Source organism: Dipodomys spectabilis, unplaced genomic scaffold (assembly GCF_019054845.1).
Source record: "Dipodomys spectabilis isolate Male_0828 unplaced genomic scaffold, ASM1905484v1 ptg000076l, whole genome shotgun sequence".
Taxonomy (NCBI): domain Eukaryota; kingdom Metazoa; phylum Chordata; class Mammalia; order Rodentia; family Heteromyidae; genus Dipodomys; species Dipodomys spectabilis.
The window spans coordinates 6,994,889-7,014,478 of record NW_024870753.1 but is presented as its reverse complement, the minus strand read 5'-3'; the positions used below and the strand labels follow the sequence as shown (position 1 = coordinate 7,014,478).

Genomic DNA, 19,590 nt, shown 5'->3' with positions numbered 1-19,590 from the left:
TAATGGTTAACATCAGTAAATCTTATCCTCTGGGAAGTGAATTCCTTCAGTCCTCATTCCTATGCTAACTTTCTCCTGAGATCCTGGAGCAGGCCCAGGTGCTCCTCTGCACAGGCAAGGCAGATTGTGAACTCAGTACCCAGCTGTCACTTTCTTTTCTTTTCTTTCTTTCTTTCTTTTTTGCCGGTTGTGGGGCCTGAATCTGGGCCTGGGCGCTGTCCCTCAGCAATTCAGCTCAAGGCTAGCACTCTACCACTCGAGCCACAGCACCACTTGTGGCTTTTTCTGCTTATGTGGTGCTGAGGAATGGAACCCAGGGCCTCATGCATGCAAGGCAGGCACTCTACCACTGAGCCACCTTCCCAGCCCCCGCCCCTTTTTTGCATGTGTGTGGCAGTACTGGGACCAAGGTGCTGTCCCTTAGCATTTCTGCTCAAGGCTAGTGCTCTACCACTTGAGCCACACACCCACACCTTCAGTATTTTGCTGGTTAATTGGAGAGTCTCATGAACTTTTCTGCCCCAGCTGGCTTCAAACTATGATCCTCAGATCTCAGCCTCCTTAGTAACTAGGATTAGAGGCGTGAGCCACAAGCACCCAGCTCAACAGTCACTTTCAAAATTCTAACCAAAGTGATCCTTTCTTGGAAGCACCAGGCAAGAAACAGTAGGTAGAGCACACACAGCTTTTTAATAGCAGCAGGTCAGGTGCTAGCAGCCCTTGGGGCATTGTACCAGTGCAATACAGGAGCATGGGGGTGAGGGAAAGCACCAAGTGAGGGTATGCTCAGAGTGCACAGGTGAGCATCAGGCAGGACAAGGAAGCCCTTCTACACATCTCTGGCTTGTCAGACAGGAGAGGTGAGCCCTGAGTGGCACTACCAGAGGCACCGAGCTAGGCAGAGTCAAGTTCTTGGTGGGTGTTAGACACACTCGGGTCACTTGAGTGCCTTCTGACCAAAGGGAGAAGAGGCCTGATCCATTTCCACAACCACGAAACCCATTCTCTGTATTTGTTTTGGTTTGATTTTGGCAGATTGGTTGTTGGCTTGGTTTGCTTTTGTTTTTGTCTTTGGTTTTTGAGATAGAGTCTCATAATGTAGCCCAAATGACCCTGAACCTGCTATTCTCCTGCCTCAGACTTCCAAGTACTAGATTATAGGCATGAGCCACCTCCTCTGGCAATCCACTCACTATATTTGACCCTGGAAATTCCAAGCTTAGGGGTCCTTGTTGGACTTGCCCCAGGGTGGGGGTAGGGGGGTAGCTGGTACAGCTGTGCTCCACTGCCTTGCTTCCAGCCCTAAAGGGATCTTTCTGGAAAGAGTACCACAAGGGGGGGTGGGCTCAGAGGGAAGGGGTTTGAGGGCCGGTGGTCCCATAACTAGGTCTCAACTTCCAGACTCTCCCAGCTGCTCCAGGAGGGCCTTGACCTCGCCTTCCACTCGCAGCAGCTGGGCTTTGCGCCAAGGATTAAGGGTGGCACCGCGGCTGTCTTCCAGATCCCGTAACAGCAGCTCGAGGTGGCGCCGGACCCGGGCCCAGTCCCAGCTGTTGAGGTTCCGCTGGACCTCGCTGAGGATCACAGACCAGTACTCGGACACTGCCGTCCCTTCTGTCAGCGATGCCACAACCCGGGCACCCCCCTCCGCAGCACCTGCCAAATCTCGCAGGACCTGGCGGCCCTCTGAGCTCAGTTCGTTGAAGTAGAGGCTAGGAGGAAAGACAAGGGAGGACATTATCCATTGGGGCCCTGAGAAGGAGGACCTGAGGGTGGATGGGTACATCAGGGGCAGGGGTGAAACTCACAACTCATCTCCTGGCTGCCAAGGACAATGGGTCAGAGTGGGCAATAAGCCAGGGATGGAAGGGAAGAGGCCCATGTTCAGGAAGGAAGGGGGCTAGGAAGACAGGGAGGGACACAAGCATTGAATGAGACTGGAGACAGTAGGCTCCTAGAAGAGATGGAGGAAAACAATCAGGGCAGGGTAAGGTCTGGTCACAGAAAAAAAAAACAAAACAGCTCAGCACTCTGTTGACAGGGATCAGTTAGAGTTGAGCCACCAGGCCCAGGCCCAGATCACTCCAGGGTAAGAAGAGCAAGGGGATGGGGACATGAGGCATGGGACCAAGGGCAGGCAGACTTACTGCAGCAGCTCGAGGGACGGATGCTTCCGGGCTGCCTTGGCCAAAGCCAGGGCTGCCATATCGCCTGCACCGTTGTAGGCCACATTCAGCTCCTGCAGCTGCTGGTTTCGGTCCAGCTGGGCAGCCAGCAGCTCCAGCCCCTCATCTCCAAGGCCCGTGTGCAGCAGGGACAGGTGTGTCAGTGAGGTATTTCCTGCCAGGCCCTCCATCAGCAGGGCGACCCCCGCCTCTGTCAGCCGGTTGTTGGACAGCCTAGAGCCACGAGCAACGGAAGGCTGTGAGGGCCATTACAGATGCTCTGGGCAGGGAATTAGGTCTTAGGCCAAAGAGGGGACATAGGCTGGGTTGAGGAGACACAGGACAGAAACGCAGATTCAGCAGGGCACCCCGTGGCTCACAACTGTTATCCTAGCTACTCAGGAGAGTGAGATCTGAGGATCAAGGTTCAAAGCCAGCCCAGTCAGAAACATCTGTGAGACCTTAATCTCTAATTAATCACCAAAAAAGGTGGAAGTGGAGCTGTGGCTCAAATGGTAAAGCAATAGCCTTGAACAAAAAAGCTGAGGGACTGCCCAGGCCCTGAGTTCAAGCCCTAGGAACAGCATACACATGCACACACACACACACACACACACACACACACACACACACACACACAGAAACTACAGGCCCAGAAAGGAACAGGAAAGTGGGTGCTGCCCCTGCCGAGGAAAGTAGGGAAAGCTGACTTCTTTTCTTTTCTCTCTCCTTTCCCTTCCTTGCCTTTGTTTCCTTGCTTCTTCTTCTCCTATCCCTGTCTTTCTTCCTGCCCTTCCAACCTCTTCTTCCTCCTCCCCTCTCCTTCTGCCATCTTTCTTCCTCATCCACCTCCAGGCAACTGGAATCTTGGTGAACCATCCAACACCACACCTTGTGAGGCTGTAGTGGGAGACAGCTTAGGTCATCCAGCTGAGGCTGCTGGGGAAAAGCTGGCTGTTTCCAAGCCTCCAGCCCAGATATTACAGCAACCTCTCCACCTACCACCCGCTTCTCCAAGGCTGATATTCACCACGAGAGCTTTTCTTCTTTTTCTTCTTTTGTGTTTGTCAGTTGTGGGGTTTCAATTCAGGGCCCTGGTGCTTTCCCTGAGCTCTTTTGCCAGTTGTTAGGTTTGAATTCAGGGTCTGGGTGCTGTGCCTGAGCGTGTTTGCTCAAGGCTAGTGCTCAGCCACTTTGAACCACAGCTCTACTTCCGGTTATCTGGTGGATTATTAGAGATAAGTCTTATGGACTCTTGGGCTGACCCTCTTGCCTGGGCTGACTTCAAACCTCAATCCTCAGATCTCAGTCTCCTGAGTAGCTAGGATTACAAGCATGAGCCACCAGTGCCCAGCTACTAAGCCTTTCTTAACATCTTTTTTGTTAATATCTTTACCCCATCCTTCTGCTTCCAATGGACCTGGGCATACCTGGGGAAGGTTAGAACCTTGACTCCCACCATCTTTACTGTGGCCTAGGTGGGCCTGTGTCAGGCACACTGTGAGGCATGGAGTTTGCCCTGACCTGAGCAGACCCTTAGGCCAGAGCCTCTCCAGCCACTGTCCAGCACTCACCGCAGCGTGTTGATTTGGCACTGGTCATGCAGCAGCAGGTCTCGGAGGTCCCTGCAGGCTTCGGGGCCCAAGTTGTTGAGTTGTAAGCTAGAGCAGAAAGAAGATAGAAGGGAAGAACGGGACAAAGAAAGCAGCTTGGTCTCCCCATCCACCAGGCCCGGATCTCACCAGCCTGCCTCCCAGAGCCACATGCCCTCTGTTGCTTCTGTCACCTTCACCCAAACCAATTTCTCCATCCCATCCTGCTATGGTCTGGAGGTGGCTTGTCCCCCAAGGGACATGAGTTTGGAGACATGGCCCCCAGTTGGTGATAACTGAGATAGTCTAGAATCTTGAGAGATGGGACCTGGTGCAAAGGCAAGGAGATCATTGGCGAGGGGATTCATGGTGGACACACAGAGCGAGTTAGGTCTCATGAGAAGGGGTTGTTTTAAAGCAATCCCACTCCATGTGCTCAGCCTCTTCTGAATGGAGCTGTTTCCTTTTCTGCCCTTTTAACCACATTACAACACAGCATAAGAAGCACCAATAGAGGCTCCTGTCTAGTCTGAGCCTTCAGCCTCCAAAGCCCTGAGCTAGGTAGACCTGTTTTCTTTATAAACTACCCAGCCTCAGGTCTTTTGCTATAATAAAAGAAAATAAACTAAGAAGCAGCCGCTGGTCCTTCCTCTCCCTCTGGTTTCCCTTGCATGTTCTCTTCCCTGCTTCGCCTCCAACCCTCTCCTCTCATCATTATCTATGCACCAGGACAGGTGCTCACCCCAGCTTCCGGGCACGCAGCAAGACCGGCATGAGCGTGCGCAGCCCAGCAGGGTCGAGCTGGCAGGAGGCCAAGTTCACCTCATCCAGGGCATGCTTCCCGCTGCCCAGCACAGCTGCCACCACCGTGCACTTGAGGGGTGTCATGCGCACGCCCGCCAAGTTCAGCTGGCGCAGGGAGCTGAGCACCTCGGCAGAGAAGCGCTGGTTCTGGAACTCGTAGTGGAAGAAGAGGTGGTCCAGGAGCTCTGAGGGGGGCAGCACCTGCCGGCCCAGCTTGCCCAGCTTCTTCTTAATGGCCTGGGCATTCTCCAGGGCATCCAGGTTCTTGATGGGGCAGCCAAGCTGAGCCAGCACGGCTCGATTGTGGGCAGACAGGAGGCCCCCCATGAACATGGGGAAGAGCTCAAAAACCTCGTCCTCGGGGGGCTCATCTGGGTGACGCCGGGGGCCCTCCACCCCCAGGATACTGGCACCCATCTGATCCAGAACATCATCATTATAGTAGTCTTCCTCTCGGAACATCTCCAGCACCATGGCCTGGGCCACGGCCTCACGGTTCTTCCCCACCATGCGCCCAAACACTTGAGGAACAACCTAGAAAAGAAGCAGGGGAAGGTCACGGTGGCCCTCCATGGAACTCGCAGCCTTCGGGGCTCCAGCCTCGTGATCGCCCCTTGCACCCACAGCACCATTTGTCAGCCCACACTCATCCCCCTCACTGCCACACCTCCCATGGCTCCCCACCACCTGGGGGTCACACTTCAGACCTGGAGCCGGGAACCTGAGATGTCATCATCTAGCGGCCAGTTGACCTTTCCAGACTCAGTTCTTAAACTCTTGTCTCATTCGAAATTTCTCAGTCTCTGTCTCTCGCTTTTTGCCATTCCTGGGGCTTGAACTCTGGGCCTGGACACGGTCCCTAAGCTTTTGTGCTCAAGGCTAGCACTCTACCACTTTGAGCCACAGCTCCGCTGCTAGCTTTCTGTGGTTAGATAAGAGTCTTACGGACATTCTGTCTGGGCTGACTTTGAGCCTCCATCCACAGATCTCAGCCTCCTATGTAGCTAGGATTATAGGCCTAAGCTACTGACACCTGACTTCTCTCTCTTTCTTTCTTTCTTTCTCTCTTTATTTTTCCCCAAAATACCCATACATTTCCAAGCACGGCAGGGAGTGGGAGGAAAGGAGCTACACAGTTGTCCCCAGAGAATCCAGAGGGGATTGGACTGGGTGGGGTCAGTGCCTCGCCTTCCACATCCTCGAAGCATCTACGAACACTGTGGCTCCTACTACTTGAAACAACCATGGCATCCCCACCAACCCAAACCTCCCTCCACACTCACTCTATTCCCGCCTTCAAGCTTTTCTCATCTTCTTGACAATGTCAAGGTTTCCCTTCCCTCGGAGCCTCCATGATGCTGCTCTTTCCTGGGGTGCTTCACCTCAATTCTCCCCTGGACTAATCCTATAAGAACCAGTTCTCCTGCCCTCCACAGCGAGACTTCCCTGACCCCCTTCTCCAGCCCGGCTCCCCCATTCCACCTCCAGAACACCTGGAACTTTGCCTTATAGGCATTTAGCATCATTTTTCACTATCGGGTTCTGTTCATTTGTGTTCAGGCTGTGAGATCAGAAAGGACAGGAACCTGCAGTTTGGTTAATTGATTGTTTTTTCCTTCAGGATCTGGCATGTTACCTGGCACACAGCAGGCACTCAAATATTTAACAAGGAAATGAATGTCTTGGGGGCTGGCGATGTCACCTCACACCCTTGCAATGAATTATTGGATTAGCTTGCGGTGCCTCTTTGAATGTCTGGGGTGTTTTTGTCTTTTTATTCCCCCCCCCAGTTAAATGAGGTTTGAACTCTGGGCCTGAGTGCCGTCCCTCAGCTCTTCAGCTCAAGGCGAGCACTCTACCACTTGAACCACAGCACCACTTCCAGTTTTCTGGTGTTTAACTGGAAATAAGAGTCTCATGGACTTTCCTGCCCAGGCTGGCTTTGAACCGTGGTCCTCAGATCTCAGCCTCCTGAGTAGCTAGGATTACAGGCATGAGCCACCAGCATCTATCACTTCGTCTTTTTTATGAGTACTAGGATTTGAATTCAGGGCTTTATGCTTGCTAGGCAAGTGTTCTAATTAAGCCACACCTCCAGCCCTTTGTGCTGAGTGTGTGTGTGTGTGTGTGTGTGTGTGTGTGTGTGTGTGTGTGTTGATACTGGAGTCTGAACTCAGAGCCTGGGCACTGACACAGCTTTTCATTCAAGGCTGGTGCTCTAACACTTAAGCCATACCTCTACTTCCAGCTTTTTGGTGGTTAACTGGAGATACGAATGTTACAGGGAGCCAGGTGCCAGTGGCTCACATCTGTAATCCCAGCTACTCAGGAGGCTGAGATCTGAGGATCACAGTTTAAAGCCAGCCTGGGCAGGAAAGTCCATGAGACTCTTATCTTCAGTTAACCACTAGAAAACCGGAAGTGGTGATGTGGCTCAAGCAGTAGAGTACTCACCTTGAGCTGAAGAATGCAGGGACAGTGCCCAAGCCCAGAGTTCAAGCCCCACAACCAAAAAAAAAAAAAGAATGTTAAAGGGCTGGGAAGGTGGCTCAGTGGTACAAACATGAGGCCCTGGATACTAATCCTCAATACCACATAAGCAGAAAAAGCCAGAAGTGGCACTGTGGCTCAAGTGGTAGAGTGTTAGCCTTGAGCTGAAGAGCTGAGGGACAGCACCTAGGCCCAGAGTTCAGGCCCCACGACCGGGGGAAAAAAAAAAAGGATCTTACAGACTTTCCTGCCCGGACTGGCTTCAAACCAGGATCCTCAGATCTTAGCTTCCTAAGTAGCTAGGATTACAGGCACAAGCCACTGGGGAACCCCAATTCTTTATGTCTCGTGGCCTATGAAAAGTGAACATGTTTTAATTCTGCGAGCACTAACTGTGGTTCTGCTTTCACAGAGAAGCTGCTGATTCATTCCTAGAGGAAACCATAGTTTCCTAGCAAGGCACCACCGCTTGACAGATATCCTAAAACAGCAGAAGAGTTCTGACAGAAAGAGCACAGGCCTCAAAAATCACAAAACCTGGGGTTCACATCCCGGCTATTCTACTTGCGCTAGGAGCCCCTTGGACAAGTTCCTTTGCTCCACTTCTTCCCTGATCAAAGGGATGGGAACAGTATTTCATCTCTGGATCTCCAGGGTTGGTGTGAAAGACAAAAGAAATGGCAGTCTGCAGCAGACAGGCCGCCCTGCATCTCTCAAGCAATCACACATCCGCCCTGCTCACAGCAGGGTCCTTGGCCCTCTTGTTCGGATTCTGGAGCAGACCTGCTTCCAGGGTGAACCATCCTAAGCCAATTACTGATACCATTCATCCTCTCAGTATAAATGAATAAAGGGCATCTGCTTTTTAAACCTGTCTCTGGTGATTGAGTTAGGATGACTCATCACTCCCAGAGCCTGATCACCTCTGGGAGAACAGATACAGTCATGTTTCTGAGGCTACAAAGCACAGGACAGACAATGCTGCACTGCAGTGACCCTCACCTCCAAGTAACAAAAACTAGAAAGAGATCACTAGGTGCAGTAGCCCACACCTATAATCCCAGCCACTCAGGAAGCCGAGATCAAGAGGATCATGTTTAGATTATCCCAGCTTGCACCAACAAACAAACAATGAATGAGCTGGACCCCAATTCCTACTTCTGCAGTAGTCTGTTAATTTAGGAGGACTGAAGTCAAGGCCAGCGATGAAAATCCATGAGATCAGGGCTGGGAAGGTGGCTCAGTGGTAGAGCGCTTGCCTTGCATGCCTGAGTCCCTGGGTTCGATTCCTCAGCACCACATAAGCAAAAAGAAAAAAGCCGGAAGTAGCGCTGTGGCTCAAGTGGTAGAGTGCTAGCCTTGAGCTGAGGGACAGCGCCCAGGCCCAGAGTTCAGGCCCCACAATGGACAAAAAAGAAAGAAAAAGAAAATCCATGAGATCCCATCCACAAAAGTAACTAAAGCAAAAAAGTCATGAGGCTTTGAGTTCAAATCTCAGCAGACAAAAAGACAGGGAGATACAAAATGTTAGATATCCATGTAGGATCAATATTAAAGGTCCTGGCCTCAAATTTCACTCCAGCCCCCAAGCCTTCCTGCAGCTTCTCTCCCCCTTTCTTAGGCTCCAATCCTACTAAAAGCTAAACTGCCACGAGGGAAAGCCTGTTAACCCTGGGAGAAGGCCCCTGCTGTAGAAGAGACAGAGCTTTCTTTCTTTTTTTTTTTTGTCGGGTGTGGGGCTTGAACTCTGGGCTTGGGCGCTGTCCCTGCGCTCTTCAGCTGAAGGCGAGTGTTCTACCGCTTGAGCCACAGCGCCACTTCCAGTTTTCTGGTGGTTAATTGGAGATAAGAGTCTCACGGACTATTCTGCTGGGCTGGCTTTGAACCGTGATCCTCAGATCTCAGCCTCCTGAGTAGCTAGGATTACAGGCGTGAGCCACCGGCACCTGGCTAAGACAGAGCTTTCTACTAGGAGAGGAACAAGGGAGGCGGAGGGATCTGAGAGAGGAAGGGGAAGGGGAGGAGTCCTGGCACTGTTACCTTGAGCAAGTTGAAGAGCAAAGGAAGAATCCGCAGAGGCAACAGTTTGGCCACAATCCCTAGCACCAGGCTGACATCCTCCCCGACGCGGCCCACCAGCTCAGCCACTTCCTTGCCCACCCGCTGCAGGGTGGTCTTGCGCAAACCCAGCACAATGTAGAGGGCTGCCAGGTATTCCTGCATGGCCGGCACGGTGAACACGAAGGTGCCTAGGTGCCCTGGCTCCACACATGGTGCCAGGAAGAACCTCAGGGCATCTCGGCGAAAGATGTGCAGAAGCTGAAACTCCTCTTCTGTCCTGATGCCAGCCTCCAGGCAGCCTCGGACATCCTCTTCAGAGAAATAAGTCTTGCGGGAAGACACTCCCTCGTAGGCTAACTTGCCCATGGTTCGGGCTGCATAGGCCATCAGGGACAAATTGGAAGAGTCCGTGCTATCCAGCGTTTCCCCACTGAAGTTGAGGCGCAGGAAGCTGGTGTAGATGCTTGTGAGGGTTTGGCCAGCCGGCGTGGGGGCATGTAGGAAGTGCAGGGTAGCACAGACCAGCCAGCAATAGGAGGGCAGAAAGCAGGCGGCAGCGATCTGGTGGTGCCCCTCCAGATTTCGGGAGAGCATCTGCACCAGGTTGTCTCGCTGAGCTGGGGTGGCAGAGATACTTGCACCGCCGGCGCCATACCCACAGTCCGGCTGGTTGAGACGGAGCTGGAAGTAGAGCTTCTGCAGGTTGGTATCTGAAAAGCCGCAGATCTCACCGTAGCGGCCCACATACTTGCTGGGGATGCGGCCTATGGCGGAGGGACGGGTGGTCACCAGAATGCTGGCCTGGAAAGGGCATGGTTGATGGTTAAGAAAGATATTAAGCTAGGCAATGGTGGCTCTGGGGATAACATCTGTTATTCCCACTACTCAGGAGGCTGAGATCAGGGAATCATAATTCAAAGCCAGCCCCAGCAGGAAAGTCTGTGAGACTCTTATCTCTAATTAACCACCAGAAAGCCAGAAGTGGCTGTATGGCTCAAGTGGTAGAGTGTCATATTTGAGTGAAAAAGCTCAGGGACAGAGACTAGGCCCTGAGTTAAAGCCCTAATAGAAAGGGAACAAAAAGAAAAAGAAGGGGATGGGAGGGGAAAGAAGAGGAGAGAAAAGGAAAAAAGATCTTAGGTCTGGGTATTGATGGCTCAAACCTATAATCCTAGCTGCTCAGGAGGCTGAGATCTGATCATCTCAATTTGACACTGGCTGGAGTAGACAAATCCAAGAGACTTATTTCTAATTAACCAGCAGAAAGCTAGAACTGGAAGTGTGACTCAAGTGGTAGAGCACCAGTCATAATAGAAAAAGCTGAGAGAGACAATGAGGTCCTGAGTTCAAGCCCCAGCACTAGCAAGTATGTGTGTGTGTGTATATGTGTGTGTGTGTGTGTATGTATATGTGTGTATGTGTGTGTGAGAGAGTGCATGCACACACGCATGCGCACTCACACATTTTAGACTCCTGTCTCCTCTAGTTCCTGAAGTGGGAGTATCCAGGGATGAAGAGGACAATGACTACAACAATTATAAGTAACAATTAATGAGCACCTGCAATAGTCCAGGGCATGATCTAAGTATTTTATATGGGGGGGAGGGTCTTTCATTTAATTGGTGCAACACAAAGGATAGAAGAACACAGTTTACTGACTTGCTCAGAGTCACTCAACTGGAAAGTAACTAGGCCAGGATTTGAACTAACCCAGCAAGCCGGGGACACAAAACTCCTTACAGGGCAGGGCAGGGCAGGGGGTAACAACAGCAGGGTATGGCAAAGGACGCCCACCTCAGGCAGCATGTACTTGCGCAGTAGGTTGACGATGATGGCAGCTGGGGCCCCAGGCTCCTCAGGGTCACTACAAAGTCCTGTGCCTGCCAGCCGGAAGTCAAGGTTGAGCCGCTCTAAGCCATGGAGCACAAAGAGCAATCGGGACCCGGTGGCAGCCATCAGGGGCAGAACTTCCTTCAGCGGTGTGTATCGCTGAGCCACAAGCTGGGACAAGGAGGTGGGAGTGGGGCCCAGGGATGACAGATCCTCGCAGGAGAAAGGGATGAGCAGCTCGAAGGCAGGCAGTCGCCCGTAACACCAGTCCAGGACCATCTTGCGCACCAGCGTGCTCTTGCCTGTGCCCACTGTCCCATACAGCACCACCGTCTGCACCCGGCGCCCACAGGCATCCGGGTCAAAGAGCTGAGCCAGAGCCAGAGGGGGAAGCCTAGCCGGGGGCCGCTGGTGCTCTAGGACCAGCTCCGCAGATGGACGCAGCAGCTCATCGGGGGTGCTCTCTTGGATCACAGGGTCAACGTGCACCGTGTCAAGAGCAAAGGTTGGGCCAAACTGGCGCTCCTCCCTGGGAAGCCGCGTGAACCACTCAGCCAGATTCCGGCGATGCCGCTGAATAGCTTCTACACAAAAAGGCAAGGGACGTGAGTCAGGGAAAGGACTGGAGATGTTGAAGCTCAGGCCTAACCAGGGTGGTGGTAGATCAGGCTGGAGAGTCAGAACACAACCTGCCAGGCACTAATGGCTCACACCTGTAATCCTAGCTATTCAGGAGGATCTGGTTTGAAGTCAGCCCAGGCAGAAAAGTTCTTGAGACTGATCTCACCTTAACCAGAGAAAAATCAAAAGTGAAATTGTGATTCAAGTGGTAGAGCCCTAGCCTTGAGTGAAAAAGTTAAAAGACAGTGTTCAGGCCCTAAGTTCAAGCCCCAGTACTGGCATCAAAACCAAACCAAACCACAGTACCCAAAGATACAGAATGATACAGGGCCCACGATCCCCTCAGAAAATACAAATTGCCCACTGAGTTTGGAAGCTCTGTGACAGAAAGGAGGAGACTCGAGGCAAGTAATACTGAACCTGGACAATTGTAACTTGACTGTTAGACCCAATGTTAGTTAAAGGTAGAAAGAGCACGTCTCTCCAAGTGTTTTGTTTATAATAAGTGTGTTCTGAATGAGCGCGGCAGGAAGGGATACACACACATATAGGAAGGCGGGAGAGAGCGGGAAGCAGAGAAAGAGAGCCAGGGACCACTGATGGGTGACGGCAGTGGATCCTCCTCCAGGCCCCCCTCCAGAATCCAGGCACCCCACCCAGAATCCCATCCAGTCCTTTACCAGCTGCAGAGACACTCCGGAACAGCTGTCCATGCCTCCCTAGTGGGGGAGGACTGTCCGCTGAGCTCTCTTGGTGACTTGAAAATGCCCTGGGAGTGAGCACAAGAGGTAAGCTGAGGCCTGGCCACTGGGCTCAGCCTCCGTACAGTCTGAGTCCAGGCTGCTCTAGACTTCTGCTTCCTGAGATCCAGGCCTGATCCGGTTCAAGTTCTCATGTCCTTCCCAGCAACAGAAGCCTGGGCCCAGGGCCTTCAGCCCCTACTGCTGCCTGCCTGACTGCAAGTCAGCCTGGCCCCGGCTGGAGCCACGCACTTCCCACAGGCCCTCCCTTCCCCCACTGCTATGACTTCCACTAAGCTAATGTCCTCAGGCCGCAGCTAGCTGCCTCTGTACCCTCCCGCCTCCAGAAGCCCAATCCTCTCTCCCAAAGATCAGCCTGACGCCATCTCCTCACCACCACCACCCCTGCCCCGAGTCTGCTGAGCTGTCCCCGGGTATAATGTATGGCAAAATACCCAGGCTCACCTGAAGGGCCCCAAAGGGCGATGTCCTTTAAGGGACCATCTCCAGTGGGTCAGGAAGGGGATGCGCTTATCTACAGAGAGAAGAAAGAAACTACTGCAGGCCCCATGCATGTGTCTGCATTCATACCCACCTCGTTGGCTCTCCTGCCAACAGGGATGCCCCTCTGTAGCAGTTACTAGGCAGTCTTGTATTTCACGATATGATTACTTGATTAATATCCAATCCCCTCCTCCATGAGAGGAGGGAACCTCATCTGGTTTTGTTCACCACTCTGTGCCTAGAGCTTAAGGCAGGTAAATAGCAACTGGAGGAAAAAATGAAATCAAAGTTCCACAACTATAAGGGACCCCTAGAAGATTATCTAGTTCAGCCCTCTTATTTTAGGGTGGGATAAAGAAGGCGCACAGGGGTGAGGTGACCTGCCCAAGGTCAACAATTTGGAAACCCAAAGCGCTGGGACTAATGCACCTGGCATCTGAATTGCCGCTTTCTCAGAGGCACCATCTGGATCCCGAAGAATGAAGAGGCAGAAACAGAAACCTCAGCTTCCTGCTCACCTGGTGGCTGCAGTGTTCTTCCCAGACCAGAGGCTCTAGGCAAATGACGGCCCCACCTCATCTTGGGAGGGAAGGCCAGAGCCTTGGTGACTTAGGACCACTTCTGTCCTGTTTCCCTACAAGAAGAATGATGGGAATGGGAAGCCGCTGTCCTTCACCCCTCCCATGTGCCACTTGCTCCAAAGCAGCTAAGGAGGAGCCTTCTCCCAGGAGAGGCCCAGCCCTCCCTCAGGTGTCAGCATGGTTGAAGGCCTGGCCTGGCTTCCAGCTCTTCTCTAGCAAGGAAAATCCCAACCAGAGTGGTTGCATTTTATCTCCTGCCCCCTCTTGCCTTTCCCCAGAGGCTTCACAAATCCCTCTGTCTTCAGTTCCAGGCAAACGTTCTGTTTTTAGGCATCTTTTTCTCCCCTTTGGCTGCCAGCAAGCTCATTTCCAGGGGCTTTTTGGAGCCCAGATTTTCCAGGAATAATTACCCGCTCCCTTCTGCCTTTCTTCCCTCGCCACTGGGTTCCTTTAGCTGAGTTTTAATGGTTTTATCACTTTCTCTGCTGTGACTTTGATCTGGGCTGCCTCTGAGGCTGGCATAAATAATAAATGAAGGAGAAGCAGCCACTTTCAACTTGACATCTCCATAACGAAATGCTGCCACTGCTTCCAACCTCAGCCACGCAAACCTGCTCTCCACTTACTTTGTAACATTGTTTCAGGTCTTTTTCGGGAAAGCTGGCCTGTTATTCCAGACCTCCCTCCACCACTCCAAGCCAAGGACCAGTCTTATGCCTGCCAGTGCTCTCAGTGCTGCATTATCTGAGCTCACCCAGCAGCTCCCAGGGCTGACAGGGCCCCATCTCCCCTCGGGCATCTCTGCCTTTAGTCTCAGCCCATTTCTATCCCTCATTCCAGACAGGAACCACCCCTCTCCAAAGTTTCCTTACAGACATAGAACTCCTGGCCCAGACAAAGCTCCTCCTCCCCTCGCGTTTGCCTCCAGCCTGCACCTCACTCTGGCTCAGCTGGTTCTTGCTTTTGATTTCTAACCTACTTTAAGATCCTTGCTCTCAGGAAGTTGCTCCTGGGTCCCCCGAGTTCCCTTAAATCCTGGGCCTGGTCTTCACTGAGAACAGGAAACAAGTGTCTGCTCTGCCCACCCCCTCCCCTTCCTTAGCAGCCCCCAGCGACCCAGAGCCTGGGAAAGCGCAGCCCGAGTCACGGAGGGAGCCGGGGCGCTGTTACCGTCTGCACGGTCCCGGGCAGGAAGAAAAGTTAGGGGGCGGGCAGGGCAAGTCCGGGGTAGCTCCCCGAAACGCTCCGGGTCCCAGACGGCTCCCCTGCTTTCAGGTGACCCCCGGGGAGCCTGCCTGCCCCGCCGTTCAGGGACCCCGCGCGCGGTGCTCCCCGCTCGGGCCCCCCCCCGCGCCCCGCGCCCCGCCCGGCCCCCGCCCCGCGCCGCCGCCCAGCCCAGCCGAGGCCCGACGGGCGATCGGGCCGGCGAGGCCTTTACCCTGGCTGCCCAGGCCCGGGAGCGGGGCCGCGGCCCGGCGGGGCGGAGGAGCGCGGAGCGGAAGCCGGCGTCACCCGCGGGCTCGCGGCGTCCCGGCTGGCTCAGCGCGGCGCTTCCTGCCCGCCCGCGCCCGCGCCCGGGCGAGCGAGGCCGGGCTGGCACGCGCCACGGGCAGGGGCACCGGAGGGACGGACGGGCCGCGGGGTCCTGGCCCGCGAGCGAGCGGGGACCGGCGCGGATGGGGGGGGGATTCCCGCTGCGCCCCGTCTTCCGGCCCGTCCCCGCTGGCACTGCCCCCCCGCGCCCCCCCCCCCCCGGGCTGCCACCCGGTGACCTCATCTCACCGATGAGGACACCGACGCAAAGAAGAGCCAACCGACCAGGGCTGGTTGATCCGGCAGGGAGGCGGGCGGGCGGGAAGGCTGGGGCCTGGATCTTCCCCGACGCCCATCCCCGACAGTCTGCGGCTCGCCACCTCCTCGGCCGACTTCCTGGGGCCTCCCTTCTGAATCCGTCGGACCCCAGGCCTCTGCGTGCGGCCCAGGTCCCTTTAGTCAGGAAGGAGGAAGAATGGGTCTGCTGGACAGTTCCCACCCCAACCTGCTCTTCCTGTTTGCCATCCAGTGGTGGGTCAGCAGTGGAACTTCCGCGTCCTCAAAGCCCTCGCCCTTATCCCTGAGCTTCTGGGCAAGGAACAGCGGCGTACACAGAGGCCATCACCCCCCCGCCCCGCAGGACACACCTCAACATGCAGACGGAGGTGTACAGTGTGCCAGAACCTTCTGCATACATGGGGAACTGAGACAGACTCGCCAGGGTGGGGTGGGAAGACGGCTTTGCGGGCCATCTTCCTTCCACACAGAAGACAATGTGTATGTTTTACTTCTAGACAATTGTCTATTCATTGAATATGTGGTGTTGGGCCATTACTGGGCACCCACCCCATTGCCAGGCCCAGTAATAGCCCTAGAGAGATCAAGCAGAATTCTGGGACACACCACCAGGTTCAAATGGATGGACTTGAGAGACCAAGGCAAAACAAGGCCTTGGACAAGTCTGGAAGAGGAAATTAAACTACCTGCTTCTGACTGAGAAAGGCAACATTTGAACTGGATTCTTAAAAATAAATAAATCAGGGGCTGGGAAGGTGGCTCAGTGGTAGAGCGCTTGCCTTGCATGACTGAGGCCCTGGGTTTGATTCCTCAGCACCACATAAGCAAAAAGAAAAAAGCTGGAAGTGGTGCTGTGGCTCAAGTGGTAGAGTGCTAGCCTTGAGCTGAAAAGCTGAGGGATAGCGCCCAGGCCCAGAGTTCAGGCCCCATGACTGGACCCAAAAATAAATAAATAAATAAATCAGCCCGGCGCTGGTGGCTCACGCCTGTAATCCCAGCAGGTGGGAGGCTGAGGCAGAAGGTTTGAAAGTCTGAGATCAGTGAAGGTTACATAGTGAGACCCTGTCTCAAAACACCAAGATTCATTCATCAAAATTTAAAAAAAAAAGCCAGAGAAGGAAAGAGAATTCAAGCAACAGGGAAAATGGCACATTTGCATTTTAAGAGACGTTCTCCCAGGGGAGCTGAATGAGAAGGGGAGAGGGGAATAGAACAATCCTCTGGCTGTAGTCTCAGAAGTGACATTTTGGGGTTGGAGTGGGGGGGGGTTACCATAAGAGGCAGATGTCACTTGATTGCAGGTACTGGCCATGGCTGGGAGCCTGCTGCTCCCCTCTCCTGTTGGTACAACACCCATGTAGATTTTATTAATAACATATAATTTGACTGGCCTTTTGCAGACAGAAGTAGAGCGAGTCATGCCGTGGGCATGTCTTCTGTTGTCTGACCGCGGGATGGAGTGCCAGGTGCTCTAAAAGCTGTAGCATGAACTGTCTTGGTCAACTGTCCTCTGGTACTTTGTGTAGTCCTAGCATACATTCAGAAATGGTCATATGAAAGAACCTGATCAGGTGAGCACTTAGGGAGAGAAGGCCCCATTTCCAAACATGTAGAGATGGGCAGAGTGCATTTATACAGGGTGTGTGTGTGTGTGTGTGTGTGTGTGTGTGTGTGTGTGTGTGTGTGTGTGTACTGGGGCTTGAATTTAGGGCCTTGTGTGCCTGCTTGGTTTTTTATTTTTATTTTTATTTGGTCTGAGACTGGGATTTGAACACAGTATCTGAGCTTTGCTTTCACTCATTGGCTGGCACTCTACAACTTGAACCATGATCTCCAACTCCTCCTGCTTGGCTTGTTTTCAAGGCTGGTATTCTACTGCTTGAGCCACATTTCCACTTCTGGCTTTTTGCTTGTTCATTAGTAATAAGAATCTCAAGGACTATTCTGCCCAAGATGGCTTTGAACATCAGTCCTCAGATCTCAGCCTCTTGAGTATCTAGGATTATAGATGTGAGCCACCAGGGCCTGGTTGAGCACTGTGTGTTGAGGGTTTGCTCATGTCTACTGGCTTCAGCTTCCTGTTCTGCAAACCCCTCATTGGGTGTCTGTGGGATGGAAAGAGCTCATTGCAACTTTGTGAACCACTCTACAAATGTTCTCAGTGTCTAAATGACTCGTGCTGGCTCCAGCGTGGCTGTTTGCTGCCTCCCCTCCCCATGGCGCTTGTGGATGTGTGCATTTTTAACTCCTTCAGACCTATTTGTAGTTTTTCTTACTAATACCAGGGTTATATCAGGGCCTCATGCTTCTTCTGCTTGCTAGCTCAGCTAGTGCTCTGCCGTTTGAACCATACCTCCAGCCTGATTTTTTGCTGATTATTTTGGAGATAGAGGCTCATGGAATATTCTGTCCCAGCTGACTTCCTGAAACCACAATTCTCTGGATCTCAGTCTCCTGAGTAGCGAGGATTACAGGTGTGAGCCGCCAATGCCAAGAAGTATTTGCATTTTGAAAGAAAAAAGGTAAAGATGAGGACCATAAGAAAGACAACTTGATGGTGAACCTCTGTGCCCTTTGACTCGTGAAGAGCCATAGATGGCTTGTGGAGCGGCATCACTTCATGGAGAAGGAGCTCCCAGGACACCCAAAGCAGCATAGGACCTTCTACCTCCCACTGCCAGTCAAATCCTCTGAGACATCTCCAGTCCAATTTCCAACTAGTCATAGACTGGACTCTGGTCCAGCCCAGGGCATTTAGTTTACATGTCACCCAAGTGGGGTCTTTCGGGCATCTGCCAGGGCTGCTGCCTGTCACTTCCTTCAGATCCCCAGCGTCAAGCCCAGGACAGAAGAGAGTGAGACAATTGCTACTTCTTGGGTCATCTAGCCACTAGCCCTCAAGACCTTCTGGACACTCACCTCTTCCAAATCTCTAGCATGCAGTCTTGGCGGCTGATGGCTCAGCCCTGGTAAATGTGGACCCACAGAAAAGAAAAGAAGGAACTGAGTGCCAATGGCTTATAATTCTAACTACTCAGGAGGCTGAGATCGGAGAATCTCAGTTCAGAACCAGCCCAGGAAGAAAACTATCTATAAGACTCTTACCTCCAATCAGCCAGCAAAAGGCTGGAAGTAGGGGTGTGGCTCAAATGGTAATGTGCCAGTCATGGGCAAAAATACTGAGTGAGAATGCAAGGCACTGAGTTCAAGCCCCAGTACCAGCATGCTTGTGCACGCACACACACGCACACACACAGAGAAGAGGGTAAGGAATGAAGTCTAGAGTAAGCTCAATGAGATCTCTGCCACTCCTACTATAGGAACAAGGTTCCAGATTCTGTCCTGCTTCCCATTCCATTCATGACCCCTGACATACTCCCCACCCAGCGCAACCAGGGTTCAGTGAGTCCTGACAGACCAGGAGGATACCAATCATTAGGGCAAAAATACAGTCATGCAACCTGCACAGGAACTCACACCATGTGCACACCATGAACAGGGACACTGACCAATGCCAAGAACAAGACATCTGGAAGCAAAAGACCTGGTCTCCAGGCCTGCATCCACCTCCCCCTCCTGAGAGCTGGTGGCATTTTACTGATCCAAGCATGAGTTCTCCAAGGCCTTACTTGAGATGCTGAACATGAAGCACCGGTAAGACGGAGTGCATGATTCAGATATTCCATAGGCTGCACTCACTGACTTGACGCATTTACCATCCCTGCCACAGGCCCCTGAAAGTTGGCAGACATCTTCACAAGTGCTTTAATGACTCCCTTATTAGCTCATCCGTACCAGGTGACAGAACCATACACATTCACATACTGTGTACTGTATAAATATAGGTTTTATTAATAATGGGTGAAATCCCACAAATACAACTGGCATCTCTGGGTCATGAGAACCTGTGGCAGAGTGAGGGAAGACGGAGAGGTGTGTGGACAGGAAGGGGAAGGGAAAGATTCTGGGGGAGAAGAAATGAGTAGAATGAGCCTGGACCCACTGGAAAAGCCAGACAAGCTTAATGTGTGGACGCCATCTTGGTGAACAGGGCAGGCTGTTCAGATGCCCAGGGGTCACCTGCTGATGGGTAGAGGGTGGACAGATGAGGACAGGAGTTTGAATGAGCAGCAAGTAGCAGGAGAGTGAGAATGTCAGCTTGGAGCACAAAAGGAGAGCCATGGGGTGGTGATGGCCAAGGCCAAGCTTCTGCTCCTGCTTGTGCTTGTTGGGTCCTGACCTCTAGTGCCACCCCTCGCTCAGGAGGGAGGGAAGACTGGGAGTAGACACCTGCAGGTCCTGGAGTCACTTGCGGCAGCACCAGCCTCTCCCTTAGAGTCTCAAAGTGGGATCCTATGAGGAGCCTGGCACT

General features: G+C 52.9%; 1 protein-coding gene across 5 annotated transcripts; it reads right to left on the bottom strand.

Annotated features, from left to right (window-relative positions):
- Window positions 1–671: 671 nt before the first annotated feature.
- Nlrx1 (NLR family member X1) lies at window positions 672–15,502 on the bottom strand. 5 transcript variants are annotated; one of them, XM_042682932.1, is made up of 10 exons: window positions 15,207–15,502; window positions 13,326–13,441; window positions 12,769–12,838; window positions 12,244–12,332; window positions 10,907–11,526; window positions 9,092–9,913; window positions 4,500–5,095; window positions 3,740–3,826; window positions 2,148–2,399; window positions 672–1,712 (listed from the first exon to the last, which is right to left on the bottom strand). In XM_042682932.1, the coding sequence occupies exons 2-10, from the start codon at window positions 13,384–13,386 to the stop codon at window positions 1,391–1,393; spliced, it is 2,919 nt and encodes a 972-aa protein (XP_042538866.1). In that variant the 5' UTR covers window positions 13,387–13,441; window positions 15,207–15,502; the 3' UTR covers window positions 672–1,390. The 5 variants fall into 5 exon arrangements, with proteins under 5 accessions (XP_042538866.1, XP_042538868.1, XP_042538865.1 ...); XM_042682934.1 differs by lacking the exon at window positions 15,207–15,502 and adding an exon at window positions 15,171–15,189; XM_042682931.1 differs by lacking the exon at window positions 15,207–15,502 and adding an exon at window positions 14,827–14,899.
- Window positions 15,503–19,590: the final 4,088 nt, after the last annotated feature.

What these genes read in the sequence shown, in the direction of transcription:
- Nlrx1 (XM_042682932.1), bottom strand. Translation starts at nt 13,386, where the DNA reads ATGAGGTGGGGCCGTCATTTGCCTAGAGCCTCTGGTCTGGGAAGAACA. An exon ending in AAGAACACTGCAGCCACCAG is followed by an intron (nt 12,839 to 13,325) that starts GTGAGCAGGAAG and finishes TTCTCTCTGTAG; the next exon opens with ATAAGCGCATCCCCTTCCTG. An exon ending in CGCCCTTTGGGGCCCTTCAG is followed by an intron (nt 12,333 to 12,768) that starts GTGAGCCTGGGT and finishes GCTCACTCCCAG; the next exon opens with GGCATTTTCAAGTCACCAAG.